The 24,506-nt window shown below is 41.0% G+C and overlaps 1 protein-coding gene across 2 annotated transcripts in view; it reads left to right on the top strand.

The window, feature by feature from the left end:
- Nucleotides 1-10,726: 10,726 nt before the first annotated feature.
- sh3bp2 (SH3-domain binding protein 2) overlaps nt 10,727-24,506 on the top strand; it is a 30,286-nt gene continuing 16,506 nt past the window's right edge. The window contains exons 1-2 of one of the 2 annotated variants that reach the window (XM_080509608.1): nt 10,727-10,833; nt 10,925-11,075. Coding sequence is in view for 1 of the 2 variants with exons in the window: in XM_080509606.1 (XP_080365732.1) it covers nt 21,201-21,295 (95 nt within the window). In the remaining variant the exon portion in view is untranslated. Of the gene's footprint in view, nt 10,834-10,924; nt 11,076-21,190; nt 21,296-24,506 lie in introns of those variants that run through there. The other variant, XM_080509606.1, reaches the window with a different exon arrangement.

Genomic DNA, 24,506 nt, shown 5'->3' with positions numbered 1-24,506 from the left:
GGTGTCAAACATAAGGCCTGTGTGAACAAAATCATCCTGCAATAGGTTCTAATCCAGCCCGACAAGCCACCTATATTGTGAACACTTTTGAGAAAACATACATTTTATCAACAAATCTCTTGAGAATAGCAAACACAACAAACTAGCCTCAAGCCATGCTGTCTGGGTGAGTTTGGAAAAACAATGTCAAGCCAATTTTAATAAACTGTTCAGGTGCAAAATACAGTGAAATGTCCAACAAACATCTGGAGCTGTTGCATTATGCTTGAGAGGTCAAGATGAAATTGGACTGCATACTCAAACGTGCATGACACCCCTGTGCATGGGGTTGGAGACGTTTTTCTAAGCGTGGTCTTCCTGTGCGTGTGCCGGCAGTTCATTACATGTTTAGACACGTGTGATTTAGCTCTAATTTGAAACACACTTGGAGCCTCTCCGCTCAGCCTCCAGCCCTCAATGGACCAACCTCCAATAATTACAGACTGTCCAGCCAGAAAGGGCGGCGATGGCCCGCCAGCTCGCCTTGCAACAGAACTCGTATCTGAAGGGAGGAAGTGCCCGTACATGGGCAGGCTTCTGGATGTGTGGCCTGAAAAGTGGAGGTGCTGACCTACAGTAACCTACAGTCTGGGCCTGTACACGCTGTTTTCTAAAACGTGTGTGTTTGGACAAGAGGAGGCACGGACAGGAGGGAACCGAGGTCAAAGGAGGAGAGCGAGCCTGAGAACCGTGAAGTCTGTGTGCAACCGCCTGAGATCAACATGTGGCAGGAAACTGTGGCCCACAATTATCACTGTCGTAATTCAAATGTGCACTTGTTTCATAACGGGCAATCTTTTGAAGGTCATGTGCCGCAAATCGTATGGTTTAGTTTGATTCAGCAGTAATAGCATGTGACAATTTTCTGTATTCATGTCACTCTCATGTCTCTCCTAAACCTTGAAGAATACTTGATGTGCATTCTAAACATTTTCTGAACCATTTATCTGTTTAGGGCAGTGGTTCTCAATTATTTTCTATCATGCCCCCCCTAGAGGACAACATTTTTTTCAGGCCCCCCCCCCCCGAATTGTACTACCATTGAGAACCTGATAATATTAATTTATTTATCTGTATAAACCACTGTATGAGTTGCTGGCACCAGCATTCTGCATACAATCGCCTGATTATCAAAATAAATTAATAAAATGAGCTGGAGGCCCTTTTTTTTATCGTTCAAGCATGAATAAAGACACTAATACTGAAAGTTGCGCCTGCCTCACGCCCCCCCTGACACCCCACCACGCCCCCCCAGGGGGGCTCGCCCCACCATTTGAGAAGCACTGGTTTAGGGTGACTTGAAAAAACAAAATTTACTTATTTACTGGATGTGAAAACGCATTGTTTTTGCATTTTAGTTTCAGAAAGATTTCACCTTTACTTGGCGATGTTCTGAAAACGATGTAGTTAGCATGTTGGGCCACTGGTGGGTGCTATTGTCTGTTTTTTTAATGGAACCACACACACATGCGGGCAGAGAACAATAAACTATAAACAATAACAATGCGAGTACACAGACATTCCATAGGGACAGACGACCAAGTTGTATTGCTTCAAGTGACTGACAAATATAAAAGTACCGTCCCAGGAGAACATGGAGAAAAAATCTATTTATGTGCGTGGCGTACATTAGAGCGTCGTCTACAAGGTGATGGACCTCAAGCGTTTTCAAAAAGTTGTGTTTACAGTGGTTCCGAGCCTCGTTAATCTTTTTTTTTTTTAATGATGTTTCGTGGTAATTAAAAGTATATTTACATATGGGAGATGAATCAAGCAGAGATGGGTATGTTAAGCTCTATTATTATGATACGTCATGTCATATAGCAAAGGAATGTTCTATAATATATGCCTTGTACCTTCACGTTGTATATCACTTTACTCCATTTTTTTTTCAGTAACAAGTTCATTTAAAATATCTGAAAAAATATTTTGAAAAATACTTGTTTTGGTAAGCTGAGCCAAAACAACTGACTTTTTTTCCCGATTCTCTTGACTAATTCCTGGACAGGAGAGAAATAAAGCAACACACAGCAGTGACAGAGGTGAGTAATGAGACACGGGTCAAAGGAAGCTGTAATCATTTATTAACTTTCACAGCTGTAATTTAAAACCCCATCAATGCTCTCGAAGGGAAGACGTCAGCTTGTTATCCCTTCCCTTTAAGCATCCGGATTTCCGAGTGTGAGAATAAACAACCAGAATGCAAACAGCAAGGTGAGCGTCTCCTTGGAATAGAGAGAATAAACAGTGTGTAGAGGAGGAGGAGGAAAGGGAACCAAATCAGAGAGAGAAAAGGGGGGAAAAAAATGGCATCTGCCAGCAGTGGTCGGTCTATTTTCACCCAGTTTTCCACGTTTTGTCCCGCCGCTGCTCAGAAGGTGACGTGTTTTCCATTAACTGTTTGAAATCCTCACCTCAGATCCTAAGCAGAGTTTAGGTCGGATTCCGGAGAGCGGGTCCGTCCTAAAAATACCTCTGAACATAAACATGCATAACAAATATAGTCACAGCTCTACTACTTCATTAAAATCCACATGATTCATGTCGCCACTGTCTCTGCTTTCCGGGAAACTCTTGTTTTAAACAAGTCATTTTGTGTCCAGAGGTGTTGATTTTTTCCATAAGAAAGACTTCAAATCAAGAACAGCAATCAGCACTTCTTCTTGTGCGTATTTATGACGTGTTGTTCTTTGTGCACGTGTGTGTGGTTTCTTTACCAAAACAAACAACAGCACTGACAAGTGGCCAAGTATGGAAAAAAAAACCTATCGTTTTTAATGATTCTGCTGTTTTCTTGGGAACGAACATCGTTTTCAAACTTTGTCAACCGTTCTGACTCACAAATGCAAAATGCATGCATTTTCGTACGAGAGGAACCAAAAAGACAGCGGACTGAGGAAGTGCGGTAAAATGAAATCAGTGGGGGAAACACATGTATCTCACTGGAAAAGGCCTTGAGCAGAAGGTTGGTGCGACCGGCTGGACGCTACAACACAACGTCCAAGCAGAGAGACAAAAACACCACAGACGGTTTCACTGCTGTCAGCAAAAGAAACCAAAGTTCTAATTTGACTCGGACTTACTCAAACTGGCTGCTTTTGGGGGGGGGGGGGGGGGGGGGGGGTGACACACCAAGACGTCTGGTTTACTCACGCTCTTCATGACACACGGTGAATTGCACGCTGACACCATTAGATCGCGTTTTTAGTTTGTGTGTGTTTTGCTGGTATTCCTCTCAGAGTAACACCACTGGACACCACGAGTAAACACAAATACTTTTAGGAAGGATTTGCATGTTTCAAAAAAGAATCCTGGAATATAACTCAATCAAAAGACACAGTATGATGATAGATTTATGACAAATGATGTGTTAATACAAGCGGCTTTGTGTCTCCGGGTTTCTTTCCCACTAGAAACCAGACAGACACTTTTCATTGGATTGTTTTACAGAACAAACTCGTCGTATTAAAGTTTCACAAGAGGAAACACTGTCTTCTCTCAGTTTAGCTTTTATTGGCTTCTTCCTGTTTATTTGATGCTACACGAGCCCCATGAAGCTATTTTAATTCGCTAATTGATTTTTTATTTTTGGGTTCCGTTTCCTCATGAAATTTGGGTGAAGTTTGTTTAAATAAAGACATGGGGGAATAAGATGAGGTGCTAATAAAAGAGAGAAGAAGACATGGAAGAGTGGAGAATGATGGAGGGGGTTTAAAATGAATAATAACTTTTGGCTTTTCAGTGGTTCAATCAGTAGTTAATGTTACACTCACAAGTACACAAAAATGTAAAATACAAGGCAATGCATCAGTTGCAGTTGCAGTTGCAGTATTGTTCTCTGCGTAGATGTGTGTGCGTGTGGTTTCATCACAAAAACAAACCGTGCCTGACATGCTAACTACATCATTTTCACCGTTTCTGCTGTTTCCAGAGTGTGATCAGGAATAGATGAACATGTCATGTTGAAGAGCTCGTCACCCTGCAGGAGTCCCTCTGGGACGCTGCTGGCCCAACAACAAAATTGCATCATTTTCAGTGTTTCTGCTGACTCAGTGCAAATGGACGTCGTTTACAAAACTTTGCCATGTAAACAGGGCCTATATTTAAACCCGACATCAAACCACCATTTCAGTGTGCAAGAGTGGATTAGCCCATTTTTTTCCTGTCTATGACAGTTGAAGTCATTCCATCAAGTACAAAACAAGAATAGTCAAATGTTTTGCATTTATTATCTGATATTATGTCTTTTTAAATCATTAAAATGATGAGAAAAAAAAAAGGGGGGGGGGACTTGGGAATAAGGATTGTTGGTTGCTTGTTTGTTGTTTTTTTCTTGTGGTAACATTTTTTCTTTATTACAGCGGAAACAAGTGGTTGAGATTAGGTTAAGATCTTTGAGACAAAGATTTCCAGATGATCAACAGTATTGTTTAAAAGAGGATTAATAAAGCACCTGGTATCTGTAAAGCCTCTTCTCCTGCAGACAAGTTACACTGACAGAAATACATCATTTCATTAGACAGTTAAACTTGATATTTTACGTATAAAACAACAGGGTCATGTTGGTGAAGGAGGAGCCTGGCTCAGTTTCACTGTGAACACAATTAAAGTCACACGATGTTCATCTTCATCCTGGTAAAATACTGATGAAGCTGCATCAATCTATGTTTGGAAAAAGGAAGTCATCCATACTCAAATAAAGACCAAGCTGGAACGGAGCTCCTCAGGTCTTCTCACGTGGCTTTTTGTTATATCATATATTGACTTTATTCTCCAATACATGGAAACACATTACATAGGCTGTTCTTCTCAAATTTCAGAGACATTCATTGGATCTCCTTCGTCTCTTCCTCTGAGGAAGATAAATATTGTGTTGAGATTTAAGGCAGTACCGAAGTCCGACCACCAGATGGAGCCACAGTGGGATTACCGGCGACCTCTTCTTGTATTTTCCTCTTTTTGCCACCAGAGTGCAGCACTTCCTTCTTTCATTCATACTAGTGAATAAATGCAGTAACAAAGAGGAGTTTGGTTTTTTTTGTTGGTTTTTTTTTTTGCTCCTAGGAAAAATAGCCCTTATTGGAGGGATTCTCTCTGTATGTCGTCATTAGAGTCATCATTAGTGTCATAGAAAGAAACTTGCATTGCACCAGTGTGTAGTACTTTCAAAGGAATGGGGAATTAAAACCCAGCCAGGTTCAGAAATGACAGCAAACGTCTTAACCGCAGGTATGAGCGACTGAAGGTTGACTTCCTGATACAAACATAAACCCACAACAAGAATCATTAGGCCGTGATATCGCCATATGCAAGTGAACAGCAAGGAGATTGTAATAAATAAGCTCAGATAATGCATGAAAAAGAGTGCAAAAAAAGGAAAACACATCCAAAAACAATTGAATTTAGAAAGAGGACAATTTTGCACAAAAAAAGATTTAAAAAAAAATGTAAATAGGCAAAATAATGTGTTTAACAAAGCAAAAAAAAAAAGTATTAAGTGAACGCTGCAGTGAAAATATACAAATATGTGCAAGAACTATGGGGTAAGTGCAAAAAAATCTATTTAAAAAAATAGAAACGCTTCAATGTTTACACAAAAGTGTAATGTGGACATAGAAAGTAAATAGTGCATGGATAAACAAAGCTAAAAGAGAAAAGTAGAGTATAAATTCAACAAAAATTGTGCAAAAGTAGCATTAAATGTGAAAAATATAATAAATACCTGGAAAATATGTGCAAAGTCAAAGTGAAAAGACTGTAAGAATGGAGCAAAAATAAAAACTGCACAAAATGAATAAAAGCTAAATCTGTGTTTAAAAAAAAAAAATATAGCCCAGCAAGTACAAAAGCAAAGCACATGTGGTGCAAAATAAGAAAAAAAAAATTGCAAAAAGATGATAAACATGCACTTGTATGTAACACCAAAGAACAGAGTTCAAGAATAAATGTGCAAAGACCTGCTAAATGACGCAAAACGGTGCAAAGACAATAAGTGAAAGAAAACTTTGGTGGTCGACATGAGATTGTGCAGACTTGTTGTCAAACTGTTTGCTGACTCAGACAGAAAGTATTTATAAGAACAACTAGATTGAGTTCAGTCGGCAGGAATGCGAGAGAATGAGGCTGATTGAGGAGAACTGCTCCTTCAGCTTCCTGCGAGGCCAAACATGAGGCGTAAGAGAGGAGGACAGGAGTGGAGAGATACAGTGAGGAGAGGAAGAGATGAGTCAGAGAGCGAGAGACAAAGAGAGCTAGTGAGAGTCGGGCGAGTTAACGTGCTGTGGTTGGCAGCTTCCTGTCGGAGGTAAGAATAGCCTCAGTGTGTTCCTCTCTGTGGAAGCGTGGGAGGAGGAGCCGGGACACGTGGGACGGACGCTTCTTACTGTCACTGCGGGGGAAACGGCAACATCCCCTTTCACGCACGTAAACAAGCCGCTGTTGCTGCAGCGAATATAGAATCCCACAGGGCCTCTCTGACCAGAAGCAAACTTATACAACTCCTCAAACTCTTTACATTTCGTCACGAAATGAACAGAACGATGCATTTCCACGTCCGTCCAGGTAGAATCGTTTCAAAGCGTCGGGTTGATTAATAAAGAGACTTCATGAATCTCCGGACCAGTCCCTTTGTTAATAAAGTCTCTTTATTTGTTCAGGTGTGACGCCTCGTCTGCACTCTGGTTCTGAACAAAGAAACTCTGGTCTGCCAGGGAGACATGGGTCTGGCCTCACGTGCAAGTGAACTGTATGACAAAAGTGGAGTGTCAGATATGATACCGTGGAGATTCTTGAAGGGGCCTTTCACATTCAGAGAGTTCAGAGAGGAAATAAAGAAGAAACATGGCTCATTGATTGGTCCGGACCGAAACAGGAAGTCCCACCGCTTTTCCGCCCGTGGTTGTTTGGCCAGTTGGCTTATGGCTAATGGGAAGCCACAAACAACCGTGATCTATATTCTTCAGACGAGATATCAATGAACGCCTTTCTCACTCCTTCTTCCCCGCTACTCCACATCTTCCTGTGAGATATTTCCCAACTTTTTCCTTTTGCCTCGAGTTCTTCCGACACTACACACTACGTAGCGTGGCACCTCAGGGTACACTGTGTGTACTGGAGTCGCAGTACAATACAAGAGTCTTCAAGAGTGTTGGAGGTGAGCGTAGAGGCGGTGCTTTGCATAAACGCAAAACCTTGGTGTATGAAGTATAAATTAGGCTTGACATACCCTTGAGCATTGTGGGTTGCACATACTTCACAGGTAACACTCTTGGACTTTGAACTTTGGAGCTAATACACTGTAGAGCTAACACTTCTCAGAACAAACACACATTTGAAGAGACACTATTGGCGTAAACACACTCTAGTACTTGACTCATTCTGGAGCTGACAAGCTTTGAACACACTGAAGCCGTTACGCCAGAAACAAATGCACACGAGAACAAACACACCGTCAAGGGAAACGGCAAATGCGCGAATCGACTCGGAGCTCAGTGGTCAGAAAGTGATGGCAGCTCTCTGCTGAGTGTCTTCGACAAACACAGGAAGCTGTTGAGCTGTGGGCTTATTTTGGCACTCTACATCCTATGTGTGTAGAGTGGAAACACTCACACACACATAGCCACAAACATATCTTTTGTCTCCCCCCCACCCCCTGAAATGACCACCTGTCAACCAAGTTTGCATACAATTTTCTTTATTTAGAATGTGAAAACCACTGAAGAAGGTACTTCAATCGTGTGAAAAGAGTCCACTTCAGGTCTGTCACGCCGATTTGAAAAGCACACTATCAGTTTTACCTTCAATTCTCTGGTGGGTTCAAGTCAGTCGGCCTCAAGGTGTGATGTGGTTGCCTGGCCAACGGTGATAAACTGTGTCCTCATGTGACCTCGGTAGAACTTTGTAAGACTTTACACCATTGCGTCGAATACTCAGCAGTCCATTATGTACGGCACTTTTAAAAGTCTTTTCCTCTTTCATTTCTTTGTGCTGTCTGAACTTTGTTGTGTTGCCCTGATCAGAGAGAGGGGACTCAAACTGAGTTTTTCACGTGTTTGTCTATAAAATGTCTTGGTAATATTCATATATACTCTTTTCTCCTCCATGCAGCAGATTGAAAACCTAATGGGGGGGGGGGGGGGGGGGGGACTTTCTCAGTAAAGCAAAACTTTAATGTTAAATTTCTAAGACTTCCTGTCATGACAGACCACAGGAGTTTCTTTTCCTATTTGCCCCCCCGCACGACAACCACCTCCATATTTACTATTCCCCCTCCTCCTCCTACGTCCTTCTTTCATCCTGCTCTCTCTCTCCCCCCAGGTCCCTTCTTCTTCTGAAAAACCACTGCAACATGCAAATGTGTCACTGCACGGTAACTCCCACACACAGCAGAAGTTCAAACAACGTCTGAGTGGCACGTTGCTCCGTTTCGGTGTGGGGGACCACCGACGTGCCCTCGTTCCCACGGCCGTCAGTATGGAGGAGATGTGGATTTCTTTTTCTTTTTTTTTTATGTACGTATATGTTCATTGGACTGTTTGAATTTTCCTCTTTTCCAGGTCGCCACGCTGCGAGATGCTTTGTTGACTTAGCAAAAGGATTTGGGTTGACCGGCGTTTGTTTGTGACATAATTGCTAACTGAAAGAGGGCGTGGTCAAAACGAGGGGGAAGTTGTGTCTGAAGGAGATGAAGCGTTGAAACCTGCAATGTGCAGATGTCAAGAATGGTGTCATGATTAACACAACAGCTTCACAAATGTTTTTTTGTTTTGTTTTTCATTGTTTGTTTTTAGATGGCATTTCAAAATGACGATCACAAAATACACAAGCAATGCATTATATGGTTGTACGGTTGCAGTATGGTATTTCCCAGAAAGGATGAAAGTAGGTACAAATATGTCCTGTCTTGACTTTCCAGAGCTCTGTGGGTATTCTTGCTGGCAGGTTTTTACTGTCGGGCTGAAGCGTCTGTAATGACCGGTTTTATATCCATTCTGATTCTGTTGCATAGCAATGTTCCTGGCTTTTTTTTTTTTTCCAACAGAGGAGCTAAAATTAAGTCGGCCTTAAAGCCACAGCTATTTACAGGGAATTTTAATAGTGCTGAATGGTGAATATTGTCCGCTCAAGATAACGTACATCTCTGTCAGTGGCAGACTTTCTCCCACACCACTGCCTCATCTTATAACTATTCCAGATGATCTTTGATTTTGATTCGCAATCATTTCTGAAATACTTGTGGGCACCATGCTTTTATGTAGGCGATTATGGTTTTTCTCAAGTAGCCCGTGGTTTTGGGCTAAACCTTTAGGTTCCAGCAGGGTTTCTACCCTCATTTGACCTGCGAGAGTCAGACTAAAGTGCACGTTGGCAGATTCCATGGAAAGACTTATTTGATCTGTGCCTTTGTCACATTTGTTCATAATACCACAGAAGTCAGGTATGGGATTCAGCAAGCCTACACAGTTCATATGAAGAGAGAACAAAGGCAAAAAAACAATGCAGAGAAAGGTTAAGAATAAAGAATAGACTGTTGGGCTAATCCCTTAAAGAACCCGACTGACGGCATTAAATGAGGTCAAACGGATCCTGACAAACTCAGTAAATCCACCACCAGTTGAAACTTCTTCCCTCTGGACAGCATGCTTTGTTATTGTTGGGATCTGTCCTGTAAGTGTTTGTCATTTTTATTAATTATTTCTCTATTCCTTAGTACATTTTTCAAAATATAAATATACGCCAGGCATCCATCTGGGCCAGATCACAGGATCAGTTCATCACTCGGATGACACAGAGACAGGAAACAACACAAACACATGCAATAATATATTAAATGATATATTTCCCATCAGCATAGATTCCTCTTAGTATTTTCCATGATGTCGAAACACATGCCTGATATGCCACGTTCATAAAAGTCCATGCACTAAATGTAAATCTCAGGGCCGTCAGCACGTCAAACTTTCACATTGTGTGCATCTGTTTTTAACCATGCAAACGTTTTGCCACACTGGATAAATCAGAGAAAAGACATGAAAAGTTACCCCGAGGATGAACCCTTTTTCGTTGAATTGACGCACCGACCTATACTGAAGAGGCAGACCTTTCTGCAAATATCAACATCCACAACAAGAGCCTCCATCTCTTCAACAGCATCATATACAGATTTTAGGGCCCGTTTAAACAACAGCGTTTTCAAGATTTTGGGTGTTGGTTTACAATGATAATGGTGCTCAGGCCCACTGAAAATGCCACTTTTTGAAAATGCTCTGACTGTCTCAGTGTAAACGGGGGACTAACAGCACCCGCTCGTGGCCAGACGTGAAAACGTCATCATTTTCAGCCATTCCGCCATTTTCCCTAGAAATGGACATTGTCTTCCAAACATTGTCCTAACTTTTCTGAAAACAAAAAACTCAAAAGCGATGCACTTTCACTTGAAGCGTTGTGTAAACAGCTCCTCACTGCATTTTTACTCCACTGGAATTCTTTTCCATGTCCTCACGCTGCGGGATGGTTTGTTGACTTAGCAACAGGATTTGGGTTAACTGGTGTTTGTTTATGACATAATTGCTAACTAAAAGAGGGAGTGGTCAAAAAACGAGGCAGCGAGGGGGAAGTTGGCCACTGGAAGTTGTGTCTGCAGGAGTTGAAGCGCTGAAACTCGATCTGTGCAGATGTTGGCAATGGTGTCATCTTTGGTGAGGATCCAACCGGCGCAGACCTCCGCCGCGTTGCAGGGAAGAGTTCATACACCCTAATCCAGCCACAAGAAGCACAGTTTATACGCGTCTGCTGGTAAGTAGGCCCACATTTGCTCTTTTCCTTTGCATGTCAGCCTGTCTGTGTCTGAATGAGCGCTGCAGCCGGTTTCTCTTTGTGGTCGAAGGGAGGGTGTTGTGACACTTTACACAGCGGCTCTGAAAAGAAGGCCGGCCAGGAAGTGAAGTGAGGCTGAAGTGGAGCTCTTCTGCACGACTCCAACCACTATGACACAGACACACAGAGAGGAGCCACACAGCTGACGCGGCAATCCATGGGTGAGTTTTCTTTTCATTTAATATGCCTTTATTCAAGCTTTCTTCCAGGAGTTTTCGGACTTATTGTAATTCAGAAAAAAAAAGAAATGCATGGCCGCTGAGGTTTACTACAACAGAAAGTGGCGATGATGATGCTGGAGGGTACAGTGAGGCGGACAACTGACAGATATGGTTTGTACTGGCAGGTACTTCAGCTGTTCTCATAAACACAATAAAATAAAGTATTTTAAAACCATACAGATCAGCTAGTGTCAGGCTAAGTAGCAAACTCTGCTTGATGTTGATTTTCTAGAGGACTATTGCATAAAAACAATATGTTTATGTTTTTATTTTTGATGCGTCTTCAACATTTGGTCTAAGAAAGTTAGATTAAAAGACCAAAGTCCGCAAGTCCTGCATCCCACCATCTTAAACTGGATCCAGGATGGATGAATTAATGGATGGACACAATCCATTTATCTGATTTTATCCACCCATCCACTGATCTTGTGGTTCTTATTGTTAGGTTTTCGTTTTCCAGGTATTCTGCAGGTTCCAGTCTGTGGCGGACTGAGAAAAACAGACCTGAGATAGTTATAGTTTACACAAGTATTTATTAACAAACACAGGCCGTGCTACTCCCTCCTTTTAAGATGTAGGAAGGGAGCATTTCTAACACAACAGTGGAATTTATCCTGGAGAGGTTGTCCTTCTTCACCGCACTTCCTCTGACCCCTGACCCACTTCTGGTCCTCTCTGGGCCAATTGAGGATTCTTTGTCCACAGTTATCCTCCTCACCACAAGGGGGACTCAACGGGCACTTTCTCGAGTTAAAGGGAGAACGTTCACACCAGAATAGTTTAACATTATCCTGAAACCTTTCCCCCGGACTTCGTGTTTCTAAACTGTGAGACGAAATCAGAAGAAAATGTCTGATCGCACCCTGGCAAGTTGGGGGCGAGGTGGTAGTTGGAGGGTTTCCCACCTCTGGCTAATGTTTCCAATATTGAGGCCCTTGTTTGTACGACAACTGTTTCAAGTGAAAATGGAAATATTTCATTGGGGTCTGTTCACATGACAACAGTGCGCGGAGCCATTGAAAATACAGCTTTTTTTAAAAAAACGCTCCATCTCCATGTAAACAGGTGAAAACACAACTTTTCCAAAACTCTGTTACAGCACACGTGCACCACAGCCGTATTAAATATTTCTTCTGCGTATGTGCGAATAGATGGACAATAACAACAATATTTCCTCCAGTGTGTCATGACTCTTGACATGACACTTGCAGTGTAAACGGGCTCTCTTGGATGTATTGATTCAGTGGCCAGCAGGTTATACCATGCACATGGTCACGTGCAAGAAAAGTACCACAACTTGAGTTCAGACTGTAGTTTGAAATGACCAGGAAACCTCACAACTTCAGCTTATGTAACGGCAGAAACGAGGTCACGATTACGTCCTGATCCTGCTTCCTCTGTCCCGCATCCTTTCTGTTTGGCTAAATGTCACGGAACACAAGCAGCCCTGTTAATAGAGAAAATGTAACTATCCAACCACATGATGCTGATTTGGGGCTGAGTAAGGGCTGCAGTGATTATATATAACATATGGAGTGCTGTATTTATAAAAAAATAAAAAAATAAAAAGTAGCAGGATGGCCGCAGATTCACTAAAGATGGCTGAAATGTGACTGTGGAACGTGGTCTACCCAAAAGAATGCTGCGACATTACTGGGAACCCAGTGAAACATATACATTAAAACCAGACCTCAAATAAAATGAAATCACAACGAGTGGAACTCGAAACAAACATTAACACATGCAGGCAATGCAGAATCGAATAACACAGTCAGCATGTATTTGGATTGTGGGAACGCCTCAAGAAACTTGACATATAAACAATATATTGTTGTTGTGAGGTAGCAGTAGCATCTATTGCACCACCATGCAGTGGTTGGCCACATGACCAGCGATAACTAAATGCAAGCATGGTTATCGGTGACACCAAGTCACTTCATGCTGCCATCTAACAGTATTTTCTTAGTCACAACCTGTTTGAATACTCCGGTGGAGCCATCGGTCCCTCCCACTATGTTACTCTGTGTACCTGTCAAATCCTTGAAAACAGAAAACCTTTTGAAACCAGCTGAAAATGCAACTTCTTCAAAAATTTCCCCTGCTCACGTACGTACACTGTGGCTGTAATAAATCGTTCTTCTGCACATGCTCAGTAGATGGACAATAGCAAAAACGGCGGCCTCCCGAGTGCCATGACTCCCAGTCCTGATTCTCCTGGGACTTTGTAGTGATATAGTTGAGAGTCAACCCGGAATAGCAATCCAACTTGGTTGTCTGTCCATACCAATGTCCGTGTTCACCCAATACAATACAATACAATACAATACAATACAATACAATACAATACAATACAATACAATACAATACAATCTAATATAATATAATACAATGCAACTTTATTTAAAAAACCCATTTAAAGACATCACAGTGGATGAAAGTGCTATAAACATTGCTAATGTTAATAGCATATTATTTTCAGTGTGCATGTGTGTGTGGTTTCATTTCACAGACAACAGCAGCCACGAGTGGCTCTACATGAAAACCACATAGTTTCTCAGCGTTTCTGCCCTGCCAGTTTAAACAGACATTGTTTTCAAAACAGGTTAAACCTGAAACATTTCAAAACAAACCAAAACAAAAAAATGTATGAAACAAAAATGTTACAATGATGCGTTTTCACTTGAAGGTTTGCGTAAACAGGGCCTGAGTTCACGGTTTATAGTGACGATGGAGGCAGTGTTAGCGAGTGGTGTGGATGAAGTTTACAACGAGCCTCATAAAGTCACATGATTCATGAGAATTTTGTAGAATCTATGGACAGGCTTCTTGCACTAGGTGAAAAACATCAGTCACGCGGGTTTATAGTTAAAAATGAACTTCTTATAAAAGGGTCTGAACACAGGCGATACAGGGGGAACATTGAATTGTGACACAAGTGTGCATGAATGTTGCACACTGGAAATACAAAACCTCTCGGGAGAAGTGATAAAGATACAAAAGGTTTTTGTGAACTTGATCTGAATCTTACGGAGCCCCTCTGGTGACATTGGTGAAAAAAAAATTATTGTTTAATAACGCGTGGCCACGCGTTATTAAGGTGTGGGAACGAGATAAATAAGGCGTGGCCACGCGTTATTAAGGTGTGGGAACGAGATAAATAAGGCGTGGCCACGCGTTATTAAACTGCCGTCAAGTGAGCCGGCACTCAATTTTAACGGTTTACACCCAATTTCACTTCAGTGCAATACTAGGCATACTCCTTTGTTACTACAAGAAATATGAAAGAATATTACTGTATAAATTTGGAGAAAAGTACTCTTAAACTTGGATGTGTTGATCAAAAATGATGGTCTCATCTATTTTCAAATTGCAATAAAATGGAATCCTTAATAGGTTTATGCCTGATTCCACTTCAGGCAGTACTAGACATACTCCTTTACTACTACAAGCAGCATCAACGAACATCACTGTAGGAATTTGGAGAAAAGTACTTTTAAACTTGGAGCAAATTAATGAAGGCAAGACCATTATTTTCGACCAACAGATCCAAGTTTAACATTACTTTTCTCCAAATGTATACAGTAATATTCTTTGATATTACTGGTACTGGTAAAGGACTATATCAAGTATTGCACTGAAGTGAAATCAGGCATAAACCTATGAAGAATCTTTTTTTATTGGAATTTGAAAACAGGTGTGATAAATCATTATTTTCGTTAATTTGCTCCAAGTTTAAGAGTACTTTACTCCAAATCCCTACCGTAATATTCTTCGATATTGCTTGCAGTAACAAACAAGTATGTCTAGTATTGCCTTGAAGTGGAATCAGGCACAAACCTATGAAGGATTCCATTTTATTGCAATTTGAAAAGAGACGAGACCATCATTTTCAATCAACTCCAAGTTTAAGAGTACTTTTCTCCAAATTTGTACAGTAATATTCTTTCATATTTCTTGTAGTAACAAAGGAGTATGCCTAGTATAGCACTGAAGTGAAATTGGGTGTAAACCTATGAAGGATTCCGTTTTATTGCATTTTGAAATCAGACCATCTGTCTTTCTGTCAGCACTGCGGCCATACGCTGACCTGTGTTTTACCGTAAAGGCGTTAATAAAAGCGCAGTTAAAATTGAGTGCCGGCTCACTTGACGGCAGTTTAATAACGCGTGGCCACGACTTATTTTTCTCGTTCCCACGCCTTAATAACGCGTGGCCACGCGTTATTAAGCAATAATATTTTTTTCACCAATGTCACCAGAGGGGCTCCGTAGAATCTTTCGTTTTTTAAAAAGATCTGTTTTCTTTTATTGAAGTTTGAGGGATCTCCTGTTCAGTGCTGCACCTGAATATGATGCTGATCACACAATGTACACATTATACAACCAGGTGTTTTCTTACATCAGACTGTGCTTCAAGCCTTGGTGAACTACCGGAGGAATCCCTGCAGTGTATACGTGTGTTTTGTCATTCTTTCGTGTTCTGTATGAACTCGTTTGTGGCGTGAAGTTTACTGAGCGTCTTTATTGTTTCAACAACTCAGTCTGAACTTCTGCTTTATGTGGCGCCAGAGTGCAGCCACATAATGTTTTTGTGATCAAAAGTGGTTTCACGGCTTTCAAAACGTTCAACCTTCTGGCAGTATTTAAGAGTTTCGTTAGTGTGGTACAGTTTTTTTGTTTTTTGTTTTTTTCCTGAAGCTGGACTGTGTGAAGGAGGATTTTTAATTTGACATTCAGACAGATGATTGAGGGAAAACTTCATTCAGACATCTGTCTGATAAGTTGGACGACTTAAAAAAAAAAAAAGTTGTGACTGAGTGTGTATAAAGCTTCCTTTTTTGGTCACATATGTGCGTCATACATGTCAGGAAATAACCCAACAGGCTAGGAGCCTTTTTTGGCTTTTTATTTATTTATTTAAATTTAAGACAAAACAAATATCTTTTTTTAAACACACCATTTTTAAACTGTATGCGACTGGGCCGTCAAACATTAGGCTGTGGGCAAAAACCAAGCATCTTCAATGTGGCCTGAAAAACCACCATGCAAAGGGTAACAATTTCAGCACAACACACACTGAGACCCGAGCGGCCTGGTTGCTATCAAACTAGCCTCAAAGCCATGCAGTCAGGGGGAGTTTGTAAAAATACCTATAATGCGACAGTTATAGGAGTTTTTTTTTTTTGACATTTACATGTATTTTGCATAAGTGTAATTAAAATTTATTTTATGTTGAGATTGTCGTGGTTTTCTGTCGTAATTGTTTCGTTTTGTGAAAATAGTGACATTTTCATCACGTATAATCTGTACCATAACAAAGACAACCCGTAAAGTTTAAATATAAAGGTTATTATGGCACTGTGACTGTATGTGGAACCCTGAACTAAATTATGCTTGACACTCCTGCCGTGTAATGTAAATAATTGTTTTCAGGATGTATTCAAATAGGATGCAATGGCTGGACTCTATCTGAAATGAAGCAGTCATTTCAATTGACCGCATTGTTACAGACAAAACCACATCATAAATCACCAAAGCAGTGTAGTTTATTATGAAAATATGGCAATTTAAACAAAAAGTACAATACTAATCCTTGAACAATAACAATTACAACAAAAAAACATGCTTTCATCAGTAATGCTAATTTACACAGTACTACTTACACTTCTTAAAAATCCAAAGATTGTACAGACTGCCAGGACATTAATGATTTATTGAAGTTGTTACAGGTCACCTCCGAGTCCAGAAGCACAATCATAATACTGTCGTAGTTTGAGCTCAAGGTACTTTTTTTTTCATTGAAATATGTCAGAAAAAGTGAGTTTGTCTTATATTAAGGATCTAATCCTCCTCTCACACTAAAACTGACCCACTCAACCACTGGTTCTCAAAGTGCGTCACACTTCAAACAACACTGTAAAGTTACTGTCAGTCATTTTTTATCATTTTTGTGTTTTTTCAATTCATCTACATTACACCTACAATGAATTTATCAATGAAAAAGTGAGTTTGAAAGTTATTATTATCCTCTCATTAAGCGTTTTTAATCAGGATTTAAATATTAAAAAGGAAATGGCATCCCCTGACTGTTAAATGTCTATTATTATGACTCACTGGAACAGGAACCAACAGCCCCGGCTCATATGAATATCAGATGTCACAACACAGCCTCTGCAGGGTGTTACAGCACCGCCACAGTTTCACTCACACTGTATAAACACGACGCCGTGTCTTGTTTCATTTAATCACGCGTTCATTTTGTGTGGTCGTCTTGCACTTTGCAGTGACAGTATAGCAACACCATGGCCAGCCTTTCTGTGTAGTTTGTGTGCTCTGGGTGGGTTTTCTCCAGGTACTCAGAGTTCCTCCCTCAGTTTTACTCATTAAACTTCCCACTATTGTGTGCAAACTTTTCTAGCCACCGGACTGTGGTGAACCTTGCACTCTTTTCTCGTCTCGACTTCAGGTGGTCACAAGCGCCTCGCATATAACGCAGCACCCGTGAGACCAATGGGCACGGGGGGTGTTTGCTGTTTGAGCAAAGTTTGAAACCAGCAGAAACCCCTAGTTGCAGATCTGGAGCTCAGAGTACATTTTCACCTGCATTGTAATGGTACTGTCACTGCTTCTCCTCCGCCCCTCCTCTTTGCCTTGCTGCTGAGAACTATAGGCACTGTTGACCTTCAATCTTCAACCACACATAAGCATAGAGCATTGGTCCCCAAAGCGTGGGAGGCGGCCCACCGGAGAACCCTGAAGGTGTGAAGATGAACTACGGAGAGTTTAACTTTTTGTCATTTAACTTTTTCATTACGAAAAATTACGACTGGATACAGAGTTATTTGTATAGTGATAAATACAAAATGACACTAATACAGTTTTTAATCTCACCTATATTACGCCAATATATGCATCTGTAACTATGGATTGTGTTGCTGAATTACTGTTTCTGAAACAAAACTTTCCATTAATTTCAGGGGAAATTTTTTTTTATCTTGGTTGGTTTAAACTGTGGATAACGACGATCTTTAAAGTGGGCTGGGAAATTCTTGAGCTTGAGGTTCTATGTTAACTCTGCCTTTGAGTCTGCTGCTGAAGAAGTGGTTAGAGGTCCTGCAACCAAAATTGCAGTTTGTGCAATACTGCAGCCCCAGGAAGCCATAGCGGTTTTGTTTATGTTAAGTAAAGCTCTCGCATGTATCGGCGGACGCATTAATGTCCTTTTTGCTCAGAAGTGCTCCCTGGCTTGTATATTTAGCGCCGAGACAGAAAGCATGTCTGTTTTTAAAGCGGTTCTGCTCGAGGGCCTGAACATCCCAGTAATCTGCTCTTGTCTTCAGCTCCATTCATGCATATCTTCCCTTTGTAATCTGATGATGTTGGATGCCAAAGATAATGAAATCACAAGTTTCTTTGTGTGTCACGTTAGGAACTTCACTGCACTGACAGTTCACAAAGTGATGTATACTGACAAGCATTACAAGGAAAAACCCTGCAGATTATATTCACAGTGGTGGTGAAATAGTGGTGTGATTGATGAAAACTGTTGGAATTGGGCACAGAACTAATATAAACATATGTGACATTTCATGTATATAAACACTTAAAAAAAAAAACTGTTTATTTATTTATTTTTGCAGAAGACGGTAAAAAGAAGTTTCTCTGTTGTTGTTTTTTTTTTGTTTAAATCTTTTTCTAAATGTGACCTTTACTGTAAATGGATTGAGTCCAATTATCTCTAGGCACTTTTGGTCAAAGGTAATCTGATTAGATTTTGGTTATCGGATTGGATCAGATCTTGAAAATGAGTTGTTCAAAAGGGAAAGAAGGATTCTGAAATTAGATTAGATGTAATCCAATCCTAGTTTTAATCTGGATCAAACGTCCAGTTTGTGTCATTCAAATCATTTCAGTAGGATCTGGATTACTTTGGTAAAAAAAAACAGGATTATCCTGATCTCAATGGATTTCAGGTAGAAAATGTAGCAAAACTTTAAAATTGATCCCCAAAAAAATCAATGTGTATCATTTTGTGTTTATACTTTTATTCACACTGGTTTTACTTTATTAATCGAAGTTTAATAATAATAGAATTTGATAATATGTGTACACTTTCTTTGTAATGTTGTTCTTTTAAATCATTTGTGTATTTATTTCACTATTCTTTTCATATAATATACAGAATTTGACTTTGAAAATGGAGAATTTCAACACTCAGGTGTTATTGAATATATCAAGGCCAGCTTTGTTACAGTGAGCTCAGGCACTTTCAGCCAGGCACTGTTGTTGGTGGAACAGAAACTCTTTATTCTCGTAGAAAAAAAACAAAAATAACTCAAATCAAAGATTCCTCAAGATCACAGGAGAAAAACTATGAGACACTGGAAAGTCCAAACATGCAGAACAGAGACTGAGACACTGGAGCAAGAAATACAGAAATATAGAAACTATCCAGAAACAACAATCAGAACACACGGAAGACACCCAGCAGAAACCAAAGCCCCCAGGTGACGACAGGGATTTTGACCAAAATGTCAATATATTTCACAATTAATTTTAATTTTGCCTTTTTCATCTCGTGGTACTAGTCCTCTAAAAAAAATGTGTTTCCATCAGAAAAGTGATTTGTTCTTTCATTGTTAGCAGCTTATAAAGGTTAGTTTTAATGAAAAGAAACCAAATGTCATTACTGACCTCATTTGTTTTAAAACAAGGTCCTGTTTTTATTTCAACGTTCATTGGTTTTGCATTTTCGTTCTACGTTTCAAGTCCAGACTACAATATTGCCAATGGATCACTGTACACATGGATTTGTGATTCCAGTGTAAAACCTACATGTGGAGATGCAGTAAATGGTACGATCTCAACTTTGAAGCTCCTAAAAAAGGTCTTTCTTCATCATATTGGACCGCGATAGTAAATGTACACTTTGTTAAATTAAAAAGAGCAGGATCTGACATTTTAATTCTTGTTGAGTGACTATTTACTGTGCATGTGCAGTACTCCACATTTCACAGCAGTTGTGTTTTCCCTGTTTACACTGAGATCAGTGAGTTTGGAAATCGTTGCACTTGTTAGTTTGGCTTTAGTCCTTTTCAGGATGTCGTGTGGTCCGTACATCAGGCAGGAGTGTATATGTTGTGTGGGACGCAGGAAGTTGGAACTCGCGCCGATGTTTACTTCACGTGAATTTGAGGTTTTATTTGTCTTTGCATGCAGGAGCATGTCTTGGTTTTATTGTTTCTGTTGAATTCAGAGGTTGTACTTTACTTACAAATAAGGGACCATCGTTCTGCATATTTATCTTAATCAAGATTTTAATCTTGCAATTAAAGTTAGAGTATAGTTACTACTGGAGTTTGACACTTGGGTGTGTGTGTGTGTGTGTGTGTGTGTGTGTGTGTGTGTGTGTGTGTGTGTGTGTGTGTGAGTGTCCGATGTATTGTTCCACTGGTACAAGTTGGAAAGTCCCACAGCCTCTTTCTCAGGTCCGGTGTGTCTGAGTGTATGAGGTGTGTGTGTGTGTGTGTGTGTGTGTGTGTGTGTGTGTGTGTGTGTGTGTGTGTGTGTGTGTGTGTGTGTGTGTGTGTGTGTGTGTGTGTGTGTGTGTGTGTGTGTGTGCGTGTGCGTGTGCGTGTGCGTGCGCGTGCGTGTGTGTGTGTGTTTCGCGGTGCGGTCCTCGACTGGCAGCCAATGACATCCTGTCTTTGAGGAAGCAGGAAGGAACGTGTTGAAGCCGGTCGGCCTATCAGAGGCCGGAGCCAGAGGAGGAGCCCCGTTCAGGAAATGTCTGGTGGAGTACCCGAGCGTCAGACCACCAGCAGGCTTCCTAATCGACACCGCCGATCCTTCTGTTTGCCTCTTCTTCTCAATTTCAACCTCCTCTAATCCCTCCATAGATCTACAACCTGCTCACTCTTTCTTTCCTGAACCTCTTCGTCTTCTCCTTCTCCAACCGGCGATTGGATTGACTCTGTCCTGGGCTCTTCCTGCAGTGCGTCCATCCTCCCGTCCCCTCCACGTGCTTACAAAGTATGGTTGTATGTTGTACCGTGGTGTCGCTGTCATGTCCGTCGACATGTCCGCCCCGTCGGTGAGGAAGAAGAAGTCGTTTGCGCGGAGCTCCAAGCCGAACCCCAGGATGTGTATCAGGGAACAAATGTAAGTTGGGACTCTATCTTCAATCTGTATTCCGTGGTTTTGGAGTCCTCAAAGAACTCAAAGGAGTTGACGTGAGTGGACTTTCGTGTTCGTCTGATGTCTCTCAGTTGGACTAAGATGGGTTTTCTTCACTCAGTTTGGTAATGTCTTGACTATCAGGCGTGATTTGCAGAAGCAGTCATCATCTTTGTTCCTCAATGATGGAGTTAAATGAAGCAGTTGAAGGCTACTGCCGTTGTGTCGGGCATTCTTTCAGCACTTTGATGCGGGACTGTTTATTTTTGTTTCTATTGTGGAACATTTCAGGCTGTTTAAGTTGGACATAAACACGAGGTTTGTTTCTCACAACGCCTTGAAAATAGCGGCACTCGGTCGTCTTTCCTCGGATGTGAAACCGTGGCATAGAAATGAGGTCGGTTTATTTCACAGCGGTCAAAGAGCTGCAGTGAAAGCTGCGATCGTATTAGAAACATCTTTCACACCCACAGCATGACGCCTTCGGCAGGAAGCACTCGCGTCGATTTTTGATCTGAATTCCACACAAGAACAGGTTTGCTGGAAGAGTTGAGTTCATTTAAAAAAAATTACTACTCGTACAGAGTGCAGCATCCCAAAAGCAGAAGACGCGTGTAGTTCAAGTTCAAGTAATTTCAGTATCCTTCATGAAGCCGAGTGACGGAACCATGCTGAGGATTGAAGTACTTTTATTTACCACCTGCTAATGGGGAGAAATGAAACACACACAAGTATGAGTGTTGGATGTTTACACGGGGACTTCAGTCCAACATCTTCATGGAGAAAGTTGAATTGTTTTTGAGAAGTTCCTCCTTGGGAGCCCTTTTCAAAAAGTTACGTGTCCAGTGGCTCTGAGGAGGTGGAAACAGACGAAATCACAACAAAAGTTTAGCATTTTCACTTTAAAACGTACAAACTATAATGAAAAGTGATGCACATCATAAACCAGCACAGTGGCGCCAGGTAAAACTTTGTTTTTTGATAATTGTGTGATATTTTTAACTAAACACACCATAACAGTGGACACCCGATTCACTATACTGCATACTCTCGCAGCGTTTCAGAAAAGTAGATTTTCCTTGAACGCGTTGCAGTGTTAATGGGTCCTAATAGAATGTGCATGTGTTACATGATATTCAGAACAAATGAATCAGATTTTTAAAACTAAACTGGTTTTAACTTTCTTTTATGATTTGACAAACAGTTGAGGGGGTCTTGGTTTCACTTCCACACGCAGCGAAGAGCCGCTCACACTTTGATTTTTTTGGTTTGTTGATGCTGAAACAAAGAAAATCAAATCAAATCGTGTGGGTTTGTGATGTGTTTTTTTTTTTTTTTAATTTCCTGTCTCTCCTTCCTTGGAGTCAGATTGACTTCCTTTTCCACGGGAGATGAACCTCCCTGATGGCGCCCGCTCACTGCCGTGGTGATTCCAGTCAGAGACCACGAAGACGTTCAGTTTACAGGAACCACGCTCTCATTCGTGACATCCGTGCTGAAGATATGAGCAACCCTTCTTCCTGCACACCTGCCTTATCTCCCCTCTCCAAATGCATTTTCTTTACGTCTGAGATTTTGGTGGGAAACTCAATACAATGGGAAGACTTGTACAGTGAATCCTTCTTCTTGGTTATCACAGTATGATGATGGACCACTTCCTGTTCACGGCCATATTTGGACCCAGGATGTGATGATAGGAAGCAAAAGTCACAGTTCAAGGAAGAGAACCTGTTTTTTTAATATTTTCCTATTTCAGTTATTATACAATGCTCCTGCTGCAGGGGAACTTTCTTTTCTGCTACTTGTACAAACGAGGCTGGTCATGCACGTCACAGCATGTTTCAGTTCCTGATCTTTGGACTATGAGGAATGCATTTATGCTTATAGATTCACGTACTGTAAATCACGCATTGAGATTTTACACCTGAAACTGTTGCTTTTTTATCAGAGATGGTGCTGTTGAAGCATTTCTTCGGCTGGCCTCCCAAGACTTTTATTATATGATATTTCCTGTGTGGTGGCCTGTCTTTCGGTGTCGCAATCTTTTCTGATTTTCTTCTTTTGCTCTTGTTTTCACATCATCACCTATCATGCTGGTAACATTCCGATATGTTTGATAACTGCATCCTATCACACCGTGGTAAATTCAAAAAAAGATGGTAAAGATACCGTTTCCAACAGTTCCTTCTCACCTAAACAGGCCAAATGGATGCAAATTAGAGTCGTATGCTCACTATTCAATGCAATTCATGATACTATGTCCACAAAAGTTGGGAGGGGGTCACACTCTAATTTTTCTGACATATTTTGATTGAAATCTTATTTCTTTTAAATCCACATCTTGTCATCTTCTTTTCAGTACTGTATCAAATTTAACTTGTTTTTATTCCTGAAGTAATTACAGTAACTGACTGTAAGACACAAACTTCTTTACTGTTCTTCGTCAAAGAAAAACTTCAAATACCTTATATTCTTAACAAAAATGAAATGACCCTTGGTCACTTTTCAACATTTACTACTTTCCTTGCAGGAAGATCCCAGTTTTGCTGCCGTTCACAAATGTACATTTCTCCACTTGTGAGATGCGACAGTGCTGTTCATAAGGTTCACTCAAGATATACAGAACGATCTGGACCGGATTGCATGTCAGTTGATTCAGGTGGTTCAGGTTTGAGTGAGTGGCCTTGGTGTCAATGTGGTGCAAGCAAAGAGTGAAATCCTAACATCTTAGCTTGATCTCACTCACATCACCACATTTGAAATGCCTCATTTGTATTCAAATGTAACAGACATTTGCAGCAAATCATGAATCAGTTGGTTTGTGGCACACTTTTATTGAAAGTTTGTACCATTTGAATAGAAAGTTCACCCAGGCGGAACCGAGAAACCTTCACTTGTCATCGTTGAAAGAGTCTCTCGTGGTTTCATTTCACCTATTTCTTTTCTCCTTTTGGTGACTCGCTCTCAAGCCAATACACAAACTGAAGTGGAAATGGAAACGTCGCTGACTCGACGTGAACCCGTATGAACTGGCTTGCTATCAGTTTCTGTTCATGTGAGCACGCGAAGCCGGACCAGTGGATGAACAGATCACGCCGCTCTCACCGGGCGGAGAACAGGAAGAAGCTGAGGTTCAGTGCGACGGACGCCTATTTCCTGGCCGGGACGGACGGCGTGCGCTGCAGCTTGGTCGGCG

The sequence above is a fragment of the Blennius ocellaris genome (genome assembly GCF_963422515.1).
Source record: "Blennius ocellaris genome assembly, chromosome: 15".
Taxonomy (NCBI): domain Eukaryota; kingdom Metazoa; phylum Chordata; class Actinopteri; order Blenniiformes; family Blenniidae; genus Blennius; species Blennius ocellaris.
This window is presented reverse-complemented; position numbering and strand designations above follow the sequence as displayed.